Source organism: Plectropomus leopardus, chromosome 11 (assembly GCF_026936395.1).
Source record: "Plectropomus leopardus strain MGB_pleo_1.0 chromosome 11, ASM2693639v1, whole genome shotgun sequence".
Classification (NCBI taxonomy): domain Eukaryota; kingdom Metazoa; phylum Chordata; class Actinopteri; order Perciformes; family Serranidae; genus Plectropomus; species Plectropomus leopardus.
Window position 1 is genome coordinate 34396792 of NC_142186.1, and position 26036 is coordinate 34422827.

General features: G+C 39.5%; 1 protein-coding gene across 1 annotated transcript in view; it reads left to right on the plus strand.

The window, feature by feature from the left end:
- The window catches only part of atg5 (ATG5 autophagy related 5 homolog (S. cerevisiae)), a 42343-nt gene extending 16483 nt beyond the window's left edge, over positions 1 to 25860 (plus strand). Inside the window, exons 7-8 of the mRNA XM_042489883.2 lie at positions 8184 to 8301; positions 23256 to 25860. Coding sequence (XP_042345817.1) covers positions 8184 to 8301; positions 23256 to 23392 — 255 coding nt within the window. The 3' untranslated portion in view covers positions 23393 to 25860. The remainder of the gene's footprint in view (positions 1 to 8183; positions 8302 to 23255) is intronic.
- The last annotated feature ends 176 nt before the right edge of the window (positions 25861 to 26036 follow it).

Sequence of the window (26036 nt, forward strand, 5' to 3'; positions counted from 1 at the left end):
CGCTCAGCTCAGAAGAAAAAGAAAAAGATAAAAGATTGAAAAAATGGCTAAAGGTGCAGAAACGCTGAGAAGAACAAAGCTGTTTGTAACTCTGAAGTCACTGTGGTGACTTAACAGGAGACTGTTACACAGAGGAAAGATCCCCCCCGCCCACTCAAATGCACACACACACACACACACACACACACACACACACACACACACACACACACACACACACACACACACACACACACACACACACACTCTGAGTCCTTCAAAGCCAGATTGTGGTCTTTAGTGTAAATAACATGTGCTGTGTTTGATGCAGACAGAATTAATGACAACACTCAGTCCAAATAACAGAGGGCTCATTTCCGTCTGGCCTGCACTCCTCATGGAGACAGAGACACCTCATGGGCATGGACGACACATTTGTGTGTGTGTGTGTGTGTGTGTGTGTGTGTGTTTGTGTGTTTGTGTGTTTGTCATGTCCTGTCAACAACTCCGTCTCTCTTCGCTTGGATATCTTGGTTTTTAATTCTTATTTCTATTCATGAAAGCCCAAAATCACATCTTTATTTTTCTTCAGTTTACTTTTTATTTTTTTCTCTGTCTGCATATTTATCTGTGACAGTGAAATCATTGTTTTTATTATTTAGGTAAAGTTACCATTAGCTCTTTTTAGCATATTAGCTCTCCCTCCATGTGACTTTTCTGTCCTTTTGGCTTCTCTTTTTTTCACATGTAGCCATATGTTTCAGTTGATGTGTTTGCACATGGCCATCTGTCTTAGCAGGCTTCATAAATTTGTCATTTCAATTGCTTCCACTTGAGGCCTCTGGTTGCGTGTTTGCGCATATCGACCCGCCGTGCCCTCGCCCCCGTCTGGTGGCGGGACTTGTTTGGCTGCCAGTGCATCTTCCTGCTTCAGCGGTGACGCCATTTTTGTGATTCAAAGAGCTGGAGGGGGCAGAGCGTCTCGCTGCGCGGAAAGTGAAAATTACTATCCTTCTTTTAAAGACCGCTTACATTGTTGCTCTACAGGTACACCTCTCTGTTCCCACTCCGTGACTCAGTGCTGACTCACAAACCCCCAATGCAAGAGCAGGCAGTCTTCCTCCAGCCGCCTCTGTGTTGTGGTGCTGCGGAAGCTGCCTGCTTCGAAGAATGCAGCTTTATTGCCTCCCAGATATCTTGTAATGGCTGAGTGAGACGAGGGGGAGGTGGTGACTACACAGACAATTACACAACATGGGAATGCTGGACAGATTCATGCCAAAGGCAACAGGTGATGTTGTGCTGAAGAAGAATGTTCTGCAGCCTTTACAGTAATGTTGGCGAGTAGAGCTGTGAATGTCAATGGAAAATCTTTTGGTTTAGTAATCAGCTAAAAGGCTTTATTTTTTATGTTGCGGTGTTGGCAGACCTGACTGATTTGTCAGAGGTTTCATGTGATAATGAATTCCATATTTCTGTTTTTTTGTTGCATTTAAGAGTCAGTTTGCCCAAAGTATGAAAAGACATATTTTCTCTCCTACCCCCTGTGGTGCCAGTTATGCGCATAGTTTTGGCTTTATTTAATATAATTGAAGAACACAATGTAAAAACATTTCATAGAAACTATTTTTTGGAAGAAAGTGGTGTTGAGCGACGAGGTTGAGGAAGAAACTTGGTCACACAACATCTGAAAACAAAAACTTTCAGCACGCATAAATGACATTCTCAAGAAGTGGACGGAGCCAATAAAAGCGAGTTAAAACATCAATGAAAAACTGAAAGCCTATGTTCACCTGATTCTGTTAAAATCCCAATCATTGTGGTGCAGGGCACAATGGCACGAGTTTAATTTCCATACCCACAATTCGCCGTAAGTGGATGTAGAAACGTTCTTAAACGTAGTTTGCATACTGATACAAGAAAGAGCAATTTCATCAACTGTGTCACAGCGGCGAGGTTCTCCAGTGGTGCCAGAGCAGCTGTTTACTGTGGACATTTGTAGCATCTGTACCACTAATTTATCATGATTGCTTCAAATCATCATGGCTGTAAAATCTCAATTCTGTTTTTTTTACATCAGAAGATTCAATGACTCAGTCAGGGCACTCGTGTTTAAACAGACTTTACAAAGAATTTCAAAGGGTCAATGAAATGATCACTGACGGAGATATATGTAAAATAAAATCTGACTGAAAATATGCAAATGTGAATTCATTTGTCAAAAATAATTTAAAACTAACTTAATTAATCTGCCTTTGATTGACATTTTACAGAACACTATGTGGGCTGCAAAAATAGCGTATAACATAATCAGTCTAATAGGCAAGCGTACTAAAAACAATATTTTCTTTCTCTCAATTTATATTTAATTTGGTCCATATCATATCACTTGCAGATGTCTCAGCTAAAGCCATAAAGTGGCTCTGAAGAATGTGTTTGATGTGCACGTTCTTGCTGCATATTCTTCCTTTAAAAATACCAGTTTATATTGGGGAAAAGTTTTTTGTGTGTAAACATTGTTTATGCATCTGGCCTCAAGTGGAAAAAAAATCCCTCTGCTGACCTGGACAAGCTGAGAAATTCTGATTAGCACCAAAATATGGAGATGAATGATTTAGTATAAGAGTTTGAGCCTGCATGCACCACTTGAACAATAAATAATTCAGAATTCGATTCAGTGTCCCTTGATGGCGTTTCTCCTCCGCAGGTATGCATTTCAGCCTCTGAGAAAATGAGGGCCGTGAAAAATGAGGTTGGAATTTTAATTTACGAATGGATGGTCTCGGAGTTCAGTGGAAATGCTTTCTCTCACCCCTCTTGATTCACGGAAACTTAAATTGATTGACGGCGCCCCCCACCCCCCCTCCACCACCACTGTCCATTGTTTTACCATCAATTAGGCGGATTGAATCCCCGCCATCAGTTGGCCGACGTCTTGAGTTCCGCTGCTCTTTTCACTCAGCGAGAGCGAGCCATCTCTTTTCACCTGCGTCCTAATGACACCTCGCGCTCTTTGTGTGACCATGTGCCGCCGTGCCAGCTAAGGTGTCACGCTAGCTGAAAAGAAAGTGTCTTCATCCAGGCAATATCACGCTTCTCTCCCGAGGGGATCAATAGCGCCTTCTTTGTATGGCGGCCGGCTCAATTATTCATAGCCGGCTATTTAAAAATGCAATGAAGTAGCTGTCACTTAGCGCACTCTCCCTGCTCTGGCTCTTGCCGATGATCCCGCACGAAACGCCGTGCTTCCTGTCAGTGACTCAGTATTTCTGTGTAACCTGAGTGCCGGTTTCGCGCCTCCTCCGCCACCTTCCTCTTGCTGGTTCGCGCCTGGCTCTGTGGTGTGTAGTTACCGCTCGGTTACGCGATCCCTGTCCTTGCAGGTTTCCTTTTCACAGCTCCATGATTAGGCCCTATTGTGTGTCAGACTCTCCTTTTGACACCTCAGGTTGGATGTCTTTTTGCACCACGCTGCTCCCATCAGAGCACGACATCGACTGATCACTATTGATCAAGAGGACTGAAAATTCAATATCGCAATTTATTGTACCAGTATTGGAAAAAAATAATCTTATTAGGACTGCAACGATCGTTTTATTCATTGATTAATCTGTCTGATCACAGATTCAGTTTTCAGTTAATGTACTGGAGAGAGAAGTTCCAAAAATGTTTGGTCTTTTTTTATTTGATGAATTACTTTTAACCACTTATATGTCTTAAAAGTTCAGAATTTTTTGTTGATATTTTCCCCCATTTCTCCTGATCAAACTTTTTCAGTCAACAAAACAACTAATTAGTCAAACTTTGTAGTGTCAGTGACTCAGGGCCCCTGAGTCACAAAGGCAAATACATCCACTGAATTAAAGTGCTTGATTAACCAAATAGCTTTATAAGTCACCGTCTGACGGCAGCTGCTGGTCATTGTCCAACGGCCGGCGCCTTGTTGTCTCCTGCCGAGAGGACACGGGTCACCCGGTAACTAGAACCACTAAATATTTTACTCCACTCTGAAGTGATGGCGTGACTCTTGACGTTTACAGAGAACAAACCTGGTGACAATCACGTTCATGTACTGGATTTACAGCAGCTTACAGTAAAAAACACAAAGCATGTCGAATAAATTAATATGAGCAGTTTGGTCAATGATAGGGTTGCAACGGTACGTTATACATCTCACCGCTTCATGATATGACGGTATATGTTAATACACAGTTATTATTAATATCATTACAATGGGAAATGGAAACAGAATTGGGCTTCTTTTTGTTTTCAGTTTTTTTAATTTAACCAAAACAAAGTGAAATTCTTTGTCTAGTTGCATTTTTGTTTGATACCCCAAATAAGTGAATGCACATTGTATGATAACCTCCCACTTTCATACCATGGTATATCTTAAAACCCTACTGCAACCCTAGTGGTCAAGGTCATGGGCGGTCCCAAGGTGTTGTCTAGGTTTTGGAGGAGGTATATGGTCACAATAACTCACTTCCATAATTCTCACACAATGCAGTCTGTCAAAAAACGTTCAGACTTCATTATTGTGAGAGATTTCAGATCTTTGACATGAGCGTCACTTTGTTCAAAGAGCGTCAACAATCTCAAGAGTCATTTTCATTTTCACTATTTCAACTTTAACTTCAAATGCTTTAAAAATGCTTTAAATTCAGAATCATCTTTTCTTTGTTTCATCAGAAATTCGGATCCGTTTTTCCTTTTCCATCTGAATTTTCTTTCCTCTGGGATTGGGAGCCAAACTGAAAATGTTTTCTCTTTGATTCAATCATGTTATGCGAGCGATAATGGCTTTTTTTCCCCCTAAATTGACGTTTTTACATTAGACATATTCTATATTTACAATTTCAATTTGCGCAACCCGTCTAGTGTTGTGAAATGAAAACAAAGGTTTTGCCCACTGGTATCCACACCAGCATCTTGTTTTATCTCTCTCCATATTACTTTCTTACTATGACCCACAAAAGGTTTTATACGACCTGTGTGGCTAGCTCGTCGCCCAGAGTCTCTTTTGATTGAATGAACTTTGTAAATGTCTCTGATTGCAGGACGAATCATCAAACATTTGAAACCACCTCACAGAAAGAGAAAAGACAGGGACTTTATGGAAGGCTACTTATTATTTGGCATATAGTTGTCATATTATATATATATATATATATATATATATATATATATATATATATATATATATATATATATATATATATGCATATATATGCCTGATGTTGTGATCCTACTTGACGCGACCTTCTACTGCCATTATTATGAGTCACGTCTTCACTGTCAATATTTGCATGGGACTTTTATCCACACCCACGATATTGTCATAGAGTGCATTTAGTAATTTTACACCTATCACTTTTGTAATATGACATGTGTTTGTTACCATTATTGCTGTGGATTTCGTCCCCTCTCTCCCCCTCACTCTCTTCTCCTCTCTCTTTCTCTTTCCTTTCTGTCATTATTGTAATTCAACTGTTATTTACGACATCTGTTGCACGTCTGTCCCCCGCTCTTCCTGAGGTTTCTTCCATTTTTTCCCCCGTTACACGTTTTTTCTTATAGGAGTTTTTCCGTAGGTGTTGTGAAGGTCTAAGGGCAGAGGGACGTCGTATGCTGTAAAGCCCTCTAAGGCAAATTGTGTTTTGTGATTAAGGGCTTCATAAATAAAACTGACTTCACTTGATATAATGAGATAAATGATCAATTACAAGGAGACAGAATTAAAATGGAGAAGATGTGTTTTCTTTTATTTCACTGGTTCTTTAAGTGAAGTTTTTTACTGTTTTATCAAAAATCTCATAAAACCAACTTTGATTCTAATAATTTTCCAGCAGCACAATAACAAGATCTATTTTTCTCATTTAACTGCCTCAGAGGAGCATACCAATCCTTCCTCCTGTCCTTCCACTCTTGAGTCAAAGTCCATTACCAGCTCTGGACGTAGTTTACTAGATTTCTGTCTGGCGTCTGGTGGTAATTTCCCACCATGTTTCCCGCACCTCTTACACGTGGAATGTTTTGGCTGCAGGGTTTCAGATCAGAGCTCAGCAGTCATGAGGATGTTTGCTGCATACGTCACTTTTGTTTAACTGGGCCGTCATGACTTAGTCAGTTTACATTTTAAGGCATTTAGCGGTTGCTATCACCCAGAGTGATTTGCATTGTGGTCAGCAGTAGGATGAGCTTTGGTTCCTGGATCATTTCTGTGATCAGTAACTCAGAGCGTGGAGGTTAGAGGTCAGAAATGCGTCATCGTCATCGACAACGACAGTATGCTTCTGGCTGCAGAGGGATCACTTACAGAATCGGGGAGAAGAAATCAGAGCAAAAATGGAGGGATTGTTTGCAGAAAGAATGACAAGGAAGAGCTGATATTTATCTTTATTTGCTCAAAAATTCCTTAACAAGACAAGAGATTTGTCCTGTCATGTCATTTCATTTTTTGTTTTTTTAATCAGTTTTTAGGGTTATTATCACTCATGAGGCAGCAGAATAGCGTGCTGATTAAGAAAACCCTTTACCCGCTTTGCTGAAGAGTCCTTGAGACACTTGAAATCCACCATCCCCATGACCTCTGTGGAGACGTTAAAAAACTGTATAAAATAATGACCATAACCATTGTGACATTTCCCGTTGGTTTGTGGACTTCTGTTTTGAATCCTCGAGTTTAGGTTTTTCTGAGAGACAAGTTATAGGACATGAGGACAATAAGTCAAACTTTTGTCAATATGGTTAAAACGACTCAATAACTGGCCACTTTGTTAGCACGCAGGTCGCAGTAACTTTAGCAAAAATAGTTGGGGAAAAAAGAAATCTTTGCAGGATGACTGCAAAGGAGATTTGCCAAGCTCAGTTTTGGGATATGTGTCCCAGTTTCAGTGGTGCTGGACTACGTGTTACTGATGTAAGATGCATATGAGGTCGGGGTGCCAAAACATAATCAGGTAATTTAAACATCCTTTAAGCCCTTATGCCCTTATGGTTACTTCATTTTGTGTTCTTCTTGTGTTTGATTATTGCTTTGGAGTTGCATACTTTGATTTTGTAATTTTGCTTCACGTTGTCTGTAACCTTTGTTGCTGACTGTCTTCGCCAGGTCGGATTAACATAAAACATAAACCCCTTAAAACAATTAACTCTTAACAGAAAAACTGAACATCTGACTCCTCAGAGGGTCTTTAAGTTTAGTTTAACCAACACTTTTTCAAGGTGAAAAAATGTTTCAGTTAACTTCATGAACTGAAAACACGCTGAAACAGAGACAGCCACTGCTACTTGTATTGTCAACGTTGGTATCGACCTGTCAACAGATAGCGCTGACGTCTTACTCAAAGAAACCTCCCCTTAAATATGTTTATCTTTAAGCCTTAATAGAACATAAAAAGGTGAGTTTTAAAAAAAAATCACCCCCTTAAAGTTATCATTGAAATTTAAATGAACATGTTTCTTTCTGCTGTTGGACATTTTAACATGGGGATCCGTGGGGACTGACTCTGCTTTGAAGCCAGCCTCTAGTGGGCATTAGAGGAAACGCAGGTTTTGGCACTTCATGTTTCTGGCCTGGAGGGTGCTGCTTGAGAACAAAACACAACACTACATTTAGTGTTATGGTTTACACGACTCTTTTCTCGATGTGAGAACATCGAGGAGTGCCAGAAGTGTTTTTTGTGTAGAAACTGATTCTTTTTCTGCCAGGCACACACGTAAAGCTTAATAACTTCCAGACTAACTCTGATCAGCGAAACATGTTGTCACATGAAACATCTGTTGAAATGCTGCAGATTGCTAAATTTCACATTCTGAGCGGTCCGCCTCATCAAACGTCCACATTCCCAGCTCAGCTCAGAGTGTTCATTCACAGCGTTTGCGTGCGTAGTGAGGGAGATTCCACCCAAAATCTCAACCTCTGAACTCTGTTCATCACCTTGAAATTTCCCCTTGCTTCACATGAAAGTGTCCCATTTACTGGATATTTTGTCTGACACCAACTCCAGGAATTGCTGGAAAAAGCAGATGTCTGATGAGTAAATAAGTTAAATCCTAAATGGCATTTGTTATGGCTGCACCGTAACATCAGATTGAAAATCTAATATGAAAATGCAGTAATGTAAATCAGCTGTGAGTATTTGTGTTTGTATATGTGTGTTACTGCGCTTGTTAATTTGTCCTGCTCTTATTTGTTTCAGACACTGAGTGACAGGCCGTTTATCCAGAAACTATTTCGCCCAGTTTCACCTGAAGGCAACATGCACACACTCGGCGACCTGCTGAAGGAGATGTACCCGGCCGCTTTACCAAACGACGGTAGGTCTTCACATACACATAAATGTAGAGTATCTTCATTACAACATAGTCTTTGGTAATATCTCTGTGTGGAATCACGTATAATAAAAATATTAAAATATCACCAAGATTGAAACTACCAGAATATCACAGACACATGGGTCAGAGTCAACACCAGCCACTAACAGTTAGACATACAGTAGCAGCCATGTTTTATTTTTCGTTTCCATAGCAAGTATTGGCCCTGTCATCTTCCCGAAGTGAGAGAAGAAAAGAAGCCCCTCTCCTCTGAAGTTTATTTTATTTACACAGCCTCATGAGGCATGTCAGAGATAACACACCCTCTGGAGGGGGGAGACGAGGGGAAATGGTGGCAGTTGCCAGAACAGAACAAGTGAACAAAGATATGAGAGGAGAAGATGAAGCAGATAGAAAGTGAGGAAGCATGAAGAGAAAAAGAGCAGAGCAAGCTGCAGATATGATGTGAAGTCATTAGAGCTGAAGCCAAAACAGGTAGATGGAGAATGTTAGTCACTTTATTGCAATATCCTGATCAATTTTAATATTGTATGCACATCTGTGTGCTGTATTTCACTTCATTAAATAAAACCAATTAGTCAGCTCAAATCTCTAATAAAAGTTACATGACTTTTTATTGGTAATTTTAATGGTCCTGCTAGGAGGCAGGCAGGAGAAGGACATGCCATTTCTATGCCTCTTCTATCCCATTTTTACACCCATAGACCACAAAAAAGAAAAACATAATCATTATACACTCATAAAAACAACACCCCACCCCTGACACCCCAATAAAACACAATGGATCATTTTCTACTTTTAATTATTTAATTTCCTTTTTTTTGTACAAAGGTAATGAACAACACCAAAAATAACTAAATAATTAAGCTAAGATAAAACTTTTTATTTTTTTTATTTCAGGGGCTGTTATTTTAAGGTTAAAAATCTTGAGGTGCAAACAGTAAGGAAAATAATAAATAATAACGATAATAAAATTAAAAGTGATCCAGAGGATCCAGGCTCATTTAGCCAACTTCCACACATCTGAAAACAATATACAAAACTTGAATGGAAATACTCATAAATAAAAACAAAAAAAGGACAGAAAGTGAAAAAATGGAGTAGTGCAACACCAATCAACTGATATTGTGTGTATTGTAAAAACATATAATAATCCTTCTTTATCTAATCAATGCAAAGTAAATATATTATTTCAAACACAGATGCACTTAAACAGACTGGTGTTCTGTGGCAGAACAAACAGAACTACATCATTTTAGTTTTAATTAATTAGATTTCTAAAGACAAACATCAACATAACCTATGTTATTCTTGTCAGTCAATTTGTCAACAGTAATTCAGACCCTTTTAATCTACATGTGGACCGCAGGTTTGACATGAAGCTGTGTGTGCACTCGTGGCGTTCAGTTGAGTTGCAGCTGTGGCGGACGGAGCGGTGATAATGAAAGAAGAGAGGAGAGAGAGAGGGCGAGCAGCAGTCTAAACAGGCAGCGTCTGCAGAGGAGGAGAGAGGAAGTAGATAAGGAGACAATAGTGTGTTAGGACAGAGGACCCGCAGGAGACTCACCTGCACGGAGGAGACAGAACCATTAACACCCCCCCATCCTCCTCCTCCTCTGGCTGTCTGCCTCTCTGTCTCACGTTCACTCTCATTTGTCTGCATCGCCTCATACATGCTGTTGTTAGAGGTATTATTGTATACGGCATATTTTCTTGTATATTTTTTACACTTCGTAAACATGAAATGATGTACATTACTGTCTTGTTCTAATGAGAAAAAGGTTTGCACCAAACACAGGGCAGGTTACCATTAACACTCAAATGCGCAAATAGAAACTGCGAATATAAAACACGCCAACTTTGAAAAAAAATATGTTGCACGCTCACATGAGGTGGTATTTCTGGCGATTCGAAAAAGTTTAAAACTTTTTAGCTTTTCTAGGTGACATGATGCTATGGCTATACACTTGTGAGTAGGAACTGGCTCCCTCATGATGCAGCAGGAGCTACAAGAGCTGTTTTTGCATTGCAGAATTCATCGAAAGTTGAGCGGATCATCCAGAAGTTTTGAATCCACAATTCCACAATTTATGTGAAATCGTGGACTATTAGCTCCCAGAAATCCCTCATACGTGGCTGCTCCCATGTATAAGGGGCTCCATCATGGCTCCATAACACGCCTACATGGCCTTGGATTGTAAATAATGATGGCTAGTGCGGTGGCTGCAATAGAAATAAAGCTGCTAATGTTTAGAAACATCCATCACCATGGTTACTGGGATGTTATCACAGTGCTGTAGTATGCAGGCCAATACTAGCCTGGCAAACATGCTCCGTGTAGACGAGGATTGTTCTCACAGTGTTATCGTATGAACACAGATTTGTTTAAAATTGCAAAGGAAAGACTTTTTTTGTTTTTCGTGAGGTCGTACAATCTAAAGCGGCTAAACGCAGCCTTAGATTGTACATTTGAAACTGGCTGAGTACATGTCTTTGTTTTGGGCTTCAGGCAGCATTAATAACAGCTGTAAGACAACATCTCTAAACAATAACAGCTGCCAACTACTAGGATGTTACTGATGGATTCCTTTGACCTTCTTGTGGAAGTTTTTGACTCACATCCACTTCACTAAAAGTAACTCCTGCACACTTGGATTGAACCGTTGCCTTTCTTAAGCTTTTGTGGCATGAATTAAGTGTGCAGGCCAGGCGATACTTTTTCCTCAATGGTGCTTTTTTTTTTTTGATAACCTGGCATCTAAGTGATGTGCATAAAAAATACTCTCCTTCATGGAATCCACTTCAAACCAGTTTTTGTAATTTAACTACTTTGTATTGTATTTTTTGCCCCATTTTAAGGTTTGCCTTAAGTATGCGTGACTGTTGGGGGGAAACAGAGACATCGTCTTTCAGTCTCTTCCTCTTTTCCTGTTCCTTTTTTTCTCTGTAGTTTACCTGATCTAAGACTCTTTTCTTCCTCTTTGATCGTCTATCTCTCTCTCAGGTGTAGTCTTCAACATCTTCCCTGTCTGCTGTAGGCGTCTTTCATGTCTTTGACGCTAAATCTCTGCTTTTCTCTGCTCTCCTCCCTCCAGTGGAGTCGGCCTGCCTGCCTGGCTGATCAAGGTGAAAGTGGCCCTTTTGTCTCTTGTCGTTTGTTTGGTTTCCACCTCTTCCTCGGCTGGTAGATGAGTCAGATGATAGCGGGAGATTATGGCGGCGTGTTTGGATTAGAGAGACTGGGGGCTTGTGTTCAGGGCCTGGGCGGGGCCGTGGTGTTTGGGGGGGTTTGCTAGTAATATTGTTCAAGAGTTCAGAGGATTTTTCTTTAACATGCAGCAAAAGGAAAATCTGGGGTGCTCCACTTCTCTGTGATCTTTCAAACATCAAATGACAAGGTTTTTCGTACAATCCTCTCTTCTGTTATGTCTAAGAGAGGATTGGTGTTGACCCCTGTGAGACCCAGAAAGCAGCCGCAGCAAACAAATGAGGGTGGCTTCAATTTAGAGGAAGAAAGATGGGGATTCCCGAATCATCCTCGAGCCATGGCCGAAAAATCTGTGTTGCCATGCGGCCGTTGCTCTCCCCACGCTGCGGGAAACAAACACAAATGTTCCTGTAACCAGCGGTCAGCGTTGACGTCTGTTTGAGCTGTGTCATGTGTTTTGTTTTTCTAACCAGGTGTGTTATTGAGCAACTTTTTGGGTTCGGTTTGCTGCAGAAATCACAACCTGAAGGGCGACGCTGCCCACACACACACGACATGTGTGTATTGACAGACAGTTCTCGTAAGCAAAGCTTTTTTGTTTTCTTTTCAGGTTTTATCGTAGGTGAGCCCAATCATGAAAAACCCACACGCTGATTTTTGTCTGTGAATAATCAGAGGGAAACCCCCCACCCCATCTCAACTCCCCACAACCCCACCCCAAGCCCCCTCCTCTTTGAGTGACAAATCCACGCAGCGATACTTTGAGCCTCCTCCCCTGCCATCTCATGTCACATGTGTGGTACAGCCCACTCACTGCTGGCAGTCGTCCCCGTGCAGACTGCGAATACAGCTCGCTCTGATCAAACAGCTCAGCTCACTTCAGACGCTGGAGGGGGAAGCATAGGTTTCAGTGGCTGTTTTGATTCAGCAGATAGTGGCTTATGGTTCATGTGTGCAGGCGTGTGAGATGTGCACCAGACAGGGGATTTCAGATGGCTCGAAAGCCGGCTCGATGCCTCGGCCTGGTGTCGGTTCAAATGTGGTCAGCAGAGATCTCTTGCTTTCTAATTCTACCCAAGCAACTTTACTGTAAAAAGACTACACAGCCTGTGAACGTTTTTTTTACTGAGTGCCAAAATCTCATCTTAACTCTTGTACACTTTGACATCAGTTATGCCAACATGTTGTTTTCCTTAGTAACACTGTGATGTTGTTACGTAATCGCAGTCGTGTTCAGGCAAGGCACATTTTATTCACAGAGGTAGGTTAGAGGTGCTGTGCAGAGAAATTTCAAACAACATAATATAAAATAATAATTTAATTAAAGTTAAAGCAATAAAATAAAAATAAAATAGAGAAAAAGAGTGAAAGAGGAAGCACAAATAATTTAAAAGATTTAAAATTACAATCATAATAAGACCTTGGGTTAAAAAAAATAAAGAAAAGTATTGAAAAGCACTTGAGAATAATGAGGTTGTCAGTTTTCAATGGTTGCACTGACTATTGAAAAGACTTAAAACATCCCCTTTTAGCAGAACCTTTTACTTTTAAGTAATATTTTTAAGTAATTTTTTTATGACTTTTCAATCTGCTTTGAATTTTGGTTGTTTTTATCTGTAGCACTTGTAGAAATTCTTGTAGAAATTTGTTCCAAATATAAAGTGCATCACAAATAAAATCTATTATCATTATTATCCATTCCGAAAATCATCAGGCTATTTGCTCGATTCCTTTGATTCCTTTGTCACACGTGGGACGAGGGACCCCCAAGTAGACAAAACTGATCTAAAGAAAAATAGTTCTTTTATTACAATAAGTGAACTATGCAGGTGAACAATTAACAGGATGACTGGCTGAGGTGAGGGGTGATCTGGTTGCAGTTTCTTTGGCTGGAGGTGTGGACAGAACAGCTGGCAGGGAATCTTGGAGATCCCAAAACAGGTAGTCTTGCAAAAAAACAAACAAACAGGAAAGTGAACAAAATGGAAAAGATCTGGACTAGAGCTGATCATGTCGCGCAACAAACAATCCAGCAGGGAATGACAGTCGAGCTGGCACTCTTATATTTTGCTGGCTTGATTGCAGGCAGGTGCGTTTAATTGATGAGTGTCAGCAGGTGTGTAGAGTGAAGGAGTGCCGGGGGGGGGGGCACCAGACACACAAGTGACTTTGAAAAATAAACAAAAATCACACTCATGCAGCCACATCTAGGGCCGGGCCGACAGTGCAGCACAATAACTAAAAGATGCTTCTCCTTGTTTAGTTTTTAATCCCTGTGTTTGATTATGCTTTGATGAAAAAATGCAGATTTTAGACTTTCTGGTATCTTTTACTTAAAGATCTTGTTTGGCTGCTTATATTGTCAATTGTTAACACATGAGAATGTTGTCTTCTTTTGTCCAAATGTCAAAAGTTTTGCAGAAAAAGCACTGAAACCTGAGTGTGATTGAGCCCTGGTTCCAGGATGTAGGCATGCAGCAGTATGCACAGATCAGACTGAAGCAGCTGAATTACAGTATGAAGAAACAGAAATACATATGTTCTATTCAGTCATGGAAAACCTGGAAAAGTCATGGAATTTAGTTGTGTGTAGTCTTTCATGACTAACATTCCACATAATGTAACACAGCAGCAAATTAGTTTTCTGATACTGTGTGCATAACGTAGCTCTGATATGTGCCGATTGTCTGATGTTTTGTTTAACATGATGTTTTAATCCAGTTGTAACATTTGGTCTGGTTTGGTGGAGGCGTGCAAAATGTCATTGCATGCAAAATGTGAGCAGCAAAATGAGTTTGAAATACTCGTTTTAAAACCAGAGCAGCTCTGATCAAATCTCTCACACTTGCTGCCCGAGAGCTTTCAGTGGAACTGCTGGCTGTCTATCAACAGATAATTTATTGACAACAATTCAAAGACTGATTAACAGTTATTTTTAAAGGAAAAAGGACATATATTTATATGTGCTAGCCTCTCAGATTTAAAGGAGTTGTTTTGATATAGTATAGCCTACTCCCACACCATCACAGTCATCCAAGACTTAGATATCCTCTTCTGTACATGTTAGTAGGTGGTTTTGCATTACAGATTAGCACAAACTTAAGTGATATTTTCGAAATGTGAATAAAACACAATCACGAGATGACTGTGTTTCCACTGAGTGATGTTCTGCGACTTCTTTTCTGGTGATAATATTCCAAGAAGCACCATGATGGATGTCACGTAGGCATATTATACGTGGGATCGGCCACATATGAGGGATTTTTTTGGGGTGATGGTCCATGATTTTACAGAGCAATTGTGGATTCAAAACTTGTGGATGATCAACTCAATTTTTGAAGAGTTATGTGATGCAATAACACCTTTTGTAGCTCCTGCTGCATCATGAGGGAGCCAGTTCCTACTGACGAGAACAAAAAAAGTGTTTCCATTGCAGGTTTGCAAAGTATAGCTTTTTCCATTCCTCTGAAATACCACTTCATGCAAGTGTAAAAAAAACTTTTTTTCAATATTTTTTTGGCATGTTTCCATTAGACATTGCAATTTAAATTTGTGCTGTTTGAGGGTTAATGGAAACCGCCCAGTGCCCAGAATTCGGTATCAGCATCGTAACACATTTCTGCCCTGCTGAAAGTACCCAACACTGCGTCAGAATTTGGCTTAGTCATAAGTGAAAACGATAAGCTGTCATCTCTGCACTGCAAAGGAAGTCGGTTTTATAATTGTTTGGTTTATATCATTGTTTTGGACTGCTGGCTGAACAAGAATGCATTTCAAGGTAAAAAGTTCCAAGAAATTTAAAAAAAAAAACACTAGTACTTGACAGTTTGTTGACAGACAAATTGATTTATCAAAAGAAATAATCAGTAAATAACCGCAGCTTGCAGCGCCTGTCTTTTCTCTCTCTCACAACATTGCATGGCAGTTGGACTTCCCACCAGTCAGCCATTCAGTTTTTTTGTTCGCCATTCAGTTGGTCCAACTTGCTGCCAGTCGTGCACTCAGGCTGTGTGTTTGGCTCAGAGGAGAGCGCAGCGTTGTGGTCTTCCTAAATAGTGGTTGGCTTCGCTCGGCTGACAAAACATGTTGTCTTGGCCGGCGGTCGTGTACTAGTCAACCACAGGGTGTGTGTGTGTGTGTGTGTGTGTGTGTGTGTGTGTGTGTGTGTGTGTGTGTGTGTGTGTGTGTGTGTGTGTGTGTGTGTGTGTGTGTGTGTGTGTGTGTGTGTGTGTGTGTCGGCGGACAATCAGGCCATTTTTATTCAAACAGTTGCTGCTGCTATCCAGTGCAAGCACGTTATTGATAATTTGTGGTTGGAAAGAAGTGATTGCTCTCGTCAGCTGCTGACGTTGAGATTTGTTTTCAGTGAAACTTTTCCAATAAGCAACTTTCACTTACAGGACAGCTGAACGTGTCATAGATTACATGTATTTATATCCATTCTTTTGAAATAACTTTGACCTTTGACCTGTTGGTGAAAAAACACAGCATTGAAGTGTTAGTAAAGGAGCCCTGAGCCTCTGTGCTGCCGTCATACAGTCATCTAATTCCTTTGAAACCTCCTGATGGAAATGTTTGCTTGCAGCTGATCTTTCCCAGATATCCTTGTTTTGTTGTCGGCTTCAGTTGTTTCTGTTGTTGATGGTCAACACCGTGACGCTTTCATGAATCACAGAACTGAGCGTTAGTCAAACTGGGAAAACACCTCTGTAAATATCTCTCCTTGTATGACATCTCTCACTATTGTCTTCTCTCACATGACGAATCTGCTGATGCCTTTACCTGTACGTTTGGGGCGGCCTAGAGGGCGATCAAGTTTTTCCAGTCAGGATGGAGAGTGAAAGGTTACAGTTGTTATCTTTGTAACGGTGATAGTCAGTTATAAATGGATTCAGTCTGAGAAGAGCAAGCGTCTTTGCATTCACAAAGATCATAAAATCCAATGATTTCTGTGTTGCATTTCTTTAAACTTTAGGGACTTAAAAAAGGCTGATAAAAGTTGCAGCAGCATCAGTTCGAGATATCCTCACTTTTAGGGGCCATTTACACGACATTGATGAGAATGCATGAGACGTTAAACTTGTTGCTGTTTGGCCTTTCATTCACACCACAATTGCATTTTGGGAGCCTGAAAATGATAATTTTGAAACCAGGTTCCAGAGTGTAATTTTTTTTTTAAAAAAAAGCCATCCCACCAACTACTGCCCTGGCATGCGTACTTCAGTGTTTTAGGTTGTTTTTGTGGATCCGTGTACATGAGGATTGTTCTTACAGTTGAGAGTTTTCCGTTTTTAGTAGGGCCGTTCTTGTCTGAATGTGGCTGTAATTCTGTGTGTTGGTCAAGCTCCAAAAATACCAGATCCTATTCTGTGTGTTTTGGTAAGGTGGCTTTATGTTAAATGTTGCGTTAAGCTCATGCTCAAGACACCATCAGACAGATCAACAGTTTTCAGTTGGTGTTCCTGACACACCAACTAGTCAGTGTCCGCTGACGGTGAGCATCTGCCAGCATATTATTTTTGCAGTATGTCCAGCACTGTTGGCATTCGTCTGCCCTGTTGCTGTTTTTTTGCCGCCATAGCCTGTCTGATAATGATTTTATTTATAGCACCTTTAAAAACACAGTTTCCAAAGTGCTTTGACAAACAAAGTAGAGCAGTAAACCCCAGAGTTAATAAAACAATTAAAGTTAGTCAATAAGGCCGAACAAAGGCCAGACAAGAGTTAATGCAGAATTAAAAGGGAGATTCGAAGCAGAGACATATTAGAAAAATATGGTAACAAAAAAAGGCAGTAGACACAGAACATTAATAATAATAATGATAATTATCAGGGCTGAAAAAAATGAGTTTTAAAAAGTGATTTAAAAGAAGTCACTGAGTCTGCAGGCGTCATTGTAATGAAACCACTCTGATTTGCAGTTGAGAGTCAAGTATCGCTTTAGCTTTACTGGAAATGTTAAGAGCAGTTCTATTTCCAACTAGATTTAGAAAACAAACAAAACATCTGTCTGACAAAAAAACAAAAAGTCTCAAATTTGTGTTTTAACAAGTTTCAGCTTTTGTGAGGTGGCAGACATTAACGTGTTTACTGCGGAAATTCCTCCAGATGACGATGATCAGAATTCGATAAATCACCTCCCAGACTGACCTCATCAGTGTTTCTCCTTTCCTGCATTTTTTTTTTCATACATCTGAGTGTATGACTGTACGTGTGTGTAATGTGATGATCTACAGTAACATAAATTTGAGAGGGCTGTGTGTGTGTTTGGGGGCGTGGCCCTTTGTGAATTCCCCCCATTTCTCACAATGAGTCTCTAAGAATACACCCACTCCACCCACATTGGCCCGCCTGCTGCCAGGCAGAGACAGGGCTAAAGGTCAGACATGGGTAAGAAACACCTCCCAGAAACTGTGTGTTTGTGTGTGCATGTGAACTGGAGAAAGTGTCTTCTCATTATTACTTGTCATATCGGCTGGATCACACCTTTTACTTTCTGTGCTTTTGAACATTTTAAGATTTCACTCAAGTTGATGTCGGTGTCAATCAGCTCATTTTAAGGCCATCGTCTGTTACTGTTTTTTAAAAAAGCTTCACAGTTATTTTAAAAGTGGTGCTGCAAAGTGGAAGATATATAAAGTAAATAGTGTTTGTAGTTAAACAAAACAACCCCCCCCCCAAAAAAAACTGAGACTTGTTGAAGAATAATTAGTTTTTTAATTGATTTTTTAAAAAAATTTTACTTCTCCAGGTTAATACCTTGATTCTTTTTAATGAAGGTTATCAGTTTTACACTTTTTTTTTTAAAACGTGGGTTCCATATGATAATGCAGCTGGGGGACACTGTTAGGCACAACAAGCCATTTCCACTGATGGAAAATCAGAGTTGTGGATTCCAGTCACACAACTTGGACTTGACTATCAAGAATTTCATGACTTGGGACCCAGTTTGACAAAATCATCTTGCAAATCAACTGATGATTCGAGCCTATTGACCTGAAAAGACTTGATACCTCCCCCCAAAAAAGCATGTTGTTTAAAAAGTGTGACAGGAATCGATTTATTTCCTAAATTAAATAATGCTCTGCACGCCGACACGTAATCACATCCACTCTGACAGCATCCAGTCAGGTTGCAGGAGAGAATCTGAAAGTTACGTTTGTGAGCATCAGTTGCAAAAAAGAAAAGATATCACAGATAATTTCATCTGCACACAAAAACTACTCAGGCGTCAACAAAAAAAACAAATAGAGATTTAACAATTTCCAACAAACTTAAAAAAATACAGTAATACAAAATTTTCAAGCATTTGTGATTTTTCAAATTTATATTTATATATTTATATCACTTGGTGTTAAAATAGCATTACTTTTGGTGAAGAGTGCATTAGGACTTGTTTAGTACTCAAAACTCAAAGTTTAGGACTTGGGACTTGTCAGTGTTAACTTAGAATTTGAATCGGGACTTGAGTACAAAGACTTGAGACTTATTTGTGTCTGGCAAAACAATGACTTGGTCCCACCTTTGTGGAAAATCGAAAAAATTGAATAGAGGAGATGCATGAGAGCTGCTGATCCTGCAGCTGCAGATTGTCCCTCAAAGTCATTTTTAAAAATTACAATATTTGTGTATATTACTAATAACCATGCCATAATTTGACTGCCTTTTCCAAAACTTCCAGCACCTACAACTGAATGATTTTAGTGCTGTCTTCATTTCTTTTATCATTTCCCTCCTTCAGAGTTCGTGTTTCTTCGGCTGCTCCTCAGCTCTCAGCAGTCTGTCCTATGAATATTCATTCTCTGGTTTCTAGCTCCAAACGGCCCTTTCTTAGATATTGTCATAAGGCCGCAGCTCACATGAAAGCAAACGACTCCCTTTAGTCTCAAGGAAATGGCATCAGTGTAGTGATAGCAGTTTTTTTTAAGCTTGTGGCTCAGTGGTTTTAATGCAGTAAGCCAACAACACACAGTCCACCTTAACTTCCTGCAGTTGCTCTTTAAATAGTTCTTGGTTAAAGATAAAGTTTGCAGGGTAATACAATTACCATTTTTTTTCAACCCAACAACACCAAAAGGAAAAAAAAAAAAGTCATGCATTTATTATATTTTTAATCGTTCTGTTTATTTATTTATTTATTATGTTTTGAATCGTATTTATTTATCTATTTATTTATTTATCATGTTTTAAATATCTTTTTATGTATTTATTTATTTATATATATTATTGTATTATGTTTTAAATCTTTAATTTATTTATTATGTTAAGAATCTTTTGTTTATTTTCAATGAACAGGTTTTCTTACTTTGTCTGTGGTGACGTTAAAAATCACCCAAGATGCTAAAAATCACACAGTTAAAGTTTACTTTTTAATTCTGGCCAACTTTTCACCTTCTGCTTTCACCTCTGCTGCCTGCAGTCACCATACATCAATTAAATTAGCTGACAGAGCAAAAACTTTTTTAGTCCTCCTGAAGAGAGCATGACTCACCTTCTAGCTCCATCTGTGATGACATCCAAATATCAATTCAGCGGTTCAATATTGCACATTCTGGTTTGTGCAGGACTCTAGCAGCCACTCTGTTACGACCTAAACTCACCTAAAATTGATTAAAAAAAAGAATGAGTACAGCTAATAATCAACAATATTTACTTTTTCAATTCCTGCAGCCACCAGCAGAGGCGGCCCACCTCTCACAGCCTCCTCTGGCCTGCATGTGCACATCTGTGATGCTCAGCACATTTCTCATCGTGCTTCCTGACTTAGTTTCTTGCACGTTTCTGGTCGCCAGTCAGTCAGCAGGTGTCGGGTGGAGTCGCCTCTCAGACCGTCAGTTAACGCTTGCTCTCAACCGTCCTCCTGATATTACGTGGAACCAAAATGTCATGTACCCGGTGGTGATGAATTAGGACGACCTGTGCGTGTGTGTGTGTGTGTGTGTGTGTGTGTGTGTGTGTGTGTGTGTGTGTGTGTGTGTGTGTGTGTGTGTGTGTGTGAGGTCAAAAGTGATAGACAGGAAAAGGCCTATCACTTCTCACGCACGCACAGAGCATCCTGATTATATACCAGATGTCATAATTCGCCAGAAGCTGAAAGCCACATACAAACACTAAAACATTAAAAAAAAAATGTTACTTAGAAATAAAGAAGATATATTTATTTAAAACTCAAAACTGAAAGCATGAACCATAATCTCTGAGACCAAACAAGAGACAGCTGCATTAACCGTTTCCATGCCGATGAAAAATGTACAGTAGTTTCTATTTTTCAGCTGAGCAAAACATTTGTCTCCTTCCGGCTCTTTTGCTGCAAAAATATTTATCTTGAAACATGAATCAGTCTGAAGGGGAGATAAAATTCTGGCTTGTATTTAAACCGGTGAGCTGTTTCTAAAGTTTAACTGGTTTCTAATGAAACTTAAGCAAAAGTGTAAACAGATAAAATCACAATCAGTTTTGTTTAAACAGGCAGATTTACCTTAAAAGTTAAGCAAAACATTTTTAAAAAAGAAAATAAGCAAACAAAAATTGTAAATTAATCCAGACTAGATGAAATTGCCACTGAAGATTTTAAATATTTTGGTAGAATTTAAATTAAAAGAGGGAAACAGTAAGTCACAGTAAGAGGGAATTACCAACTAAAGGTCACTATTAAAATTTTTATAATAAACTGTGTACATGGAGGCTGATTTCTGGCCTTTAACATGTTTTTTTAAATCCTGAAATGATCCAAACTTCTGCTGTTTGATAGCTGTCAATTTTTAATGTCATCTGTGTCAGTTACTTGTGTATTTTATTGTCACAGTGTGTAGGGAGCTCTTACCAGCAATATCTACAACAAACTATTTAGATAAATGTGAAGAAATAAAATAAAACAAAAATAGCAAAAATATAATAATAATAATACAATTTGAAAATATGGTAAACAAATATCAGGATATCTTTAAGTTCTGGCAAAGTCTTGAAATGTGTGCAGTTCTCTATCTTAATCGAAAGCCTTTTTTTCAATCAGTTAAAAGCAGCATTTTATTATCAAATGCAATTTTATAAATCTTAAATATATTGTGATTTCTTTGAGTTCCTTCATTTGGAGTCAAATTAAATCAGTCCTGCAAAATTCTGCATCTTCTAATGCACCAATGCTTTTATTTCCAAAACTTTATTGATTTAACTATTAGAGATGAAACAAAGTCCCGTGCTGGATTAAAATCAGCGACACTGCATCTCAGGGCAAAGAAATTTGAATTATCTTGAAATATTTTTTTCTTAAAATAAAAAAAGCAGCAGGCTGAGATTTACTGACTCTGAGTTCTTAATTAAAGACTGGATCCTACATTTCCCATCATGCAATTCTGTTTATATATGTCTTTCATATTTTTTTTGACTCTTCCTGCTCTTATCCCTCTGACCTTGCGCTCTTCAACAAAAAAAGATGTGAAAATGTCACTAAATCATTTTAACCCCGGAGGATCAAGAGAATCGCAGCTCGTAACAAACGATTTGCGGTCGTGGCCTTTCAGCGGTGGGCGGGGTCACTCACAGGAGGCCATCATCATCAGAGACACACACACACACACCCTGAAACTACAAACTGTCAGAGTGAAAGTTAAATATTCGGATCATGCGATGAACACAAAAAACAATCAACTGTCACTCTCTGCTTCACAACTGAACATTCAAATTTACACTGGTGCTGTCTTTGTCTCTGTCTTTGTCTCTCTGATTCCGTCTCTCTGTCTCCGTCTCTCTGTCACCCACCACAGCAGTGGCATCACTGCAGCATCTGATGTGGTCTCTCTCTCACCTCACCTAACCTTCTCTTTTCCTCTTTTCTCTTCACTGTTGCTCACTCCATCTTTGTCTTTTTTCTTTTTTACTTTACGTTTTTTCTTTTACTCATTTTTGTTCATCTCCTCCTGCTTCCTCTTTACACACTCTCCTCTGCTTTTTTTTTTACTCATTTCCTCTCCTCTGTCTGCCATTCTTTATCAGTTTAAGTTTTTTCCATCTCTCCGTCTCTCTCTCTCTCCTTCCTCCTCTTTTTCTTATCTTCACTTTCTCTTCTCTTCACTCTCTTTCCCTCCAGTTGCTTTGTATTTCTCTGCTGTCTTTTGACAACCATCTTTTCTTTCTTTAATCCTCATCTCTCCTATTTTCTTTCTTTCTACTGTTTCTAATTTCTTCAGAAAAAAATACTTTTGTTCACATACGAAGTCAAAGTTCTTCAGTGTAAAACAGAGAGAACGTTAAAAATATACTACAATAATAACATTATAGTCTGTCCATTAAAACTTTCATGAAATGAATTGTAAGATCCCAGTTATTTATTTTATTAACACGAACAAATAAAATATTTAGGTCCAAACAAACTGTCTTTTTTTTTTTTTAATTTAATTTGTGTATTTATTTTTGTTTTCTTACTCTGGGTACATTAAAAGGCGCTAGATAAATCAATTATTAATTGTTGTACAAAATAACATATATACATTTAAGCCATTCATAAAAATATTAAAAGGTAATGCAACTAACAACACAGTCGGCACAAGACGAAGCGTTTTTTTTTTTTATTATTATTTTGTATGCTTCATGTTAATTTTTTTAAGGTTATTTTTTGGGCTTTTTTTTACCTTTTTATCGACAGAATAGCCGTAGCTATGTGTGAGCCAGAGGTCGCCTCACGTTAATTATTGTTAAATTAATCTTTTCTCTGTCCTCTGTGTCGGTGCAGGTGAGCAGAAGCGTTACCAGGTGGTGATTCACGGCATCGAGCCGCTGCTGGAGACGCCACTGCAGTGGCTCAGCGAACACCTCAGCCACCCCGATAACTTTCTGCACATCTGCGTCGTCCCCGTCCCCTCTGACTGAGGCCGCGCCTGCCACACCTCACTATCACCGTGACGACCGACTGACCAATCAGCCGTCCCGCCAGCCGGCTGGGTAACTCTGGAAACGGTGGCGCTTAACGGTGGAACTAACAGACTCTTGAACGAGAAGATAAAGATGAACAAAGGATGTGAAGGAGGTGCAAACAGACCTCCTTTCTCATCTTATTTATATTTCTACTCCTCCTACCACGACTACTCCTTCTTTTCCTTCAGAAAACTTGTTTTTAGGACGCGAGGGTGAAAAGATCGTCTCTTCCCAAAAGAAAATAAAGACACTTCTGAAGGTGAAGAGCTCGATGAATGAGCAGCAACTCTCCTTTTTCTACTCTCTCTCCTCCTCCTCTGCAAACATCTCCACAGAGGAGAGGAGGCGAATGGATCCCTCCGTTTTCCATCCTGCCATACATCTCCCTCCTCGTCCAGTCCAAGAGAAAGACTGTCCTGTCAGCAGGGAGATGCGATTGTTTGGGATTTGGGGAGAGGTGTGTCCAGTCCTGCTGAAGTTGCCTTAGTTAACGCTTTCATTTTTATCCACGTCGTCACTGCGAAAACGTCAACAGAGTCACTTTGAGTTTACAGTCAAATCCAAAAACTCGCTACTAACTTCTTCTGGTTTGTTTTTGACTTTTTACAGATGATTTTTGTGTTGGTTATGTTTCTGCGTTAACATTCGGCTTCATGTGATGAAGCAGAATAAGAAGAGGACGATTTGTTTTCTGCTGATTCTCTCCGCTGATTCACTTTGTTTCAGCATCATTCTGCTGGGATCTAATTTTTTAAGTTATTTGAAAAAAAGCAACTTAACGAGCATAAACAGAGAGCGTCATCACCTGATGCTGCTCCTGAATCCACTTTAAAGTGCAGCTTTAAATATTTTGCTTCATTGTAGGTTCAGTTCAGATCAAAGAGTCGCGACGAGACGAGTTAAAACATGCAGGGACTACATTTTAAAAAACCTACACCAATGAGATGAGATGGTGAATTGTCTCCATAGCAACCAGTCACTGTACTTTTGTTGTGAAACCAAACTTATTTTGTAGCTGAAAATAATTTGGAGCCTTTGAAATAAAAATGAGGACAGTGAGATACTTGATAAAGTTGCACATTTTGCGGTGAGGAAACAGCAAAAATGAACAAAATGTCTTCAGATGGAAAATATTCACAACAATACCAACACCACAATAATGAAAATAACTGGCGCAAATTAATCAATCATGGAGTGTGTGCAGTGTCACATGAGCACACACAGCGAACAGCAGCAGCGACACATCGTGAGGAGGGCTCGACGTGACTGAGCACCTGCTGCAGCAGGCGAACACGCCATCTGCAGGCAGTTTAACCCTTTGAAACCAGGAGCAACATCACTTTTCTTTTTGGTGAGTTTTGTCCTTTTTTTGCTAATTTTTGGGTAATTTCTTCTGTCGATGCTCTTTGCCTAGTTCCTGTGTTTTTGGCATAAATCAGGCCACATTGCTCAGGTTTGAAAGGGTTAACTGACTTGGCCAGCTGACTTTGCTATAAACTGATTGGCTGTCGAAACAGAACCAGCCGCGGCAATTTGAGAAGTCGCAGATGACACCTTCAGCTGTCTTAAGTCGAGCAGAGTCAAGTCAGTTCACACCGCTGCAACGGTCTGAAGCGGTTTCGTCTCGCTGCGAATCTTTGGTCTGCACTGAGATTCAAGGATAAATTCCAGCTTCATAAAACTTATTTTCATCGTTGAAATAAACGGAAATTGTCCGTTAATGGTTACACGCTCCTCTGTAGGTGATGGGACAAAAACAAACTTTAAGTTAAATTTGCGTTAGACTCTGTTATTGACTTGTTTTGCTTCTTTGCAGGAGACAGAGAGAAAGAGAAAGAGGATTTTCACAGGGTATCTATCAGAGTTTTTTTCACGCGTCTGAAGCGTTTTGTGCGTTTGGGGGTCACACGTGTTTTCAATAGCAGGTGTTGATTTCTCCCCATCAATACGACACAGTGTAGCTGTTTTACTGTCTGTTTCTTTGGGCTTTGGCTCGAGCCTCTTTGTCTGCAGCCAAACTTAAATGAGCATCTGGTTTTGTTTCGTCGTAAGAACTCGGCTGAGATAATGAGACAGCGGGCACGGTTAGCGTCGAGTCTGCAGGCCGCTGGGGGCCACAGCGGTTTGATAAGTCTCACATTAGCAAATTTTAGTTTGTGATCAAACAGATCTGGCAAAAGCATCCATGACGTTTGCCAGAACACTAACTTAAACCGAGGGCAGCCAGATCGGATTACTTTGCTGGATGTTGAGAGTTATTAATCAGCCGTTGTTTTTTTTCTTTCTTTTTTTTTGTTTTAGTAAAGTTTGCATCATATATCAGCATCTTGTTTTTTTTTTTTTTACATCTGTTCATACTGAAATAAAATGGCACATTCAGCTGTTATCAAGAATGACTTCAAATAAAAATGAGTTGAATTGAATTCTCAGAGAATCTAGTTATTTGTTATTTATTTGTATTACTTATTGCCAGATGGAAACTGCTGAATATTTATTTAAACACATTATACAGCACCATGCTATGAGCAGAGAATTTTTTTTTCTTTTGTGATCAAGTTTTCTTTAGTTTTGTGACGAGTATAATAGTAAATCATATATG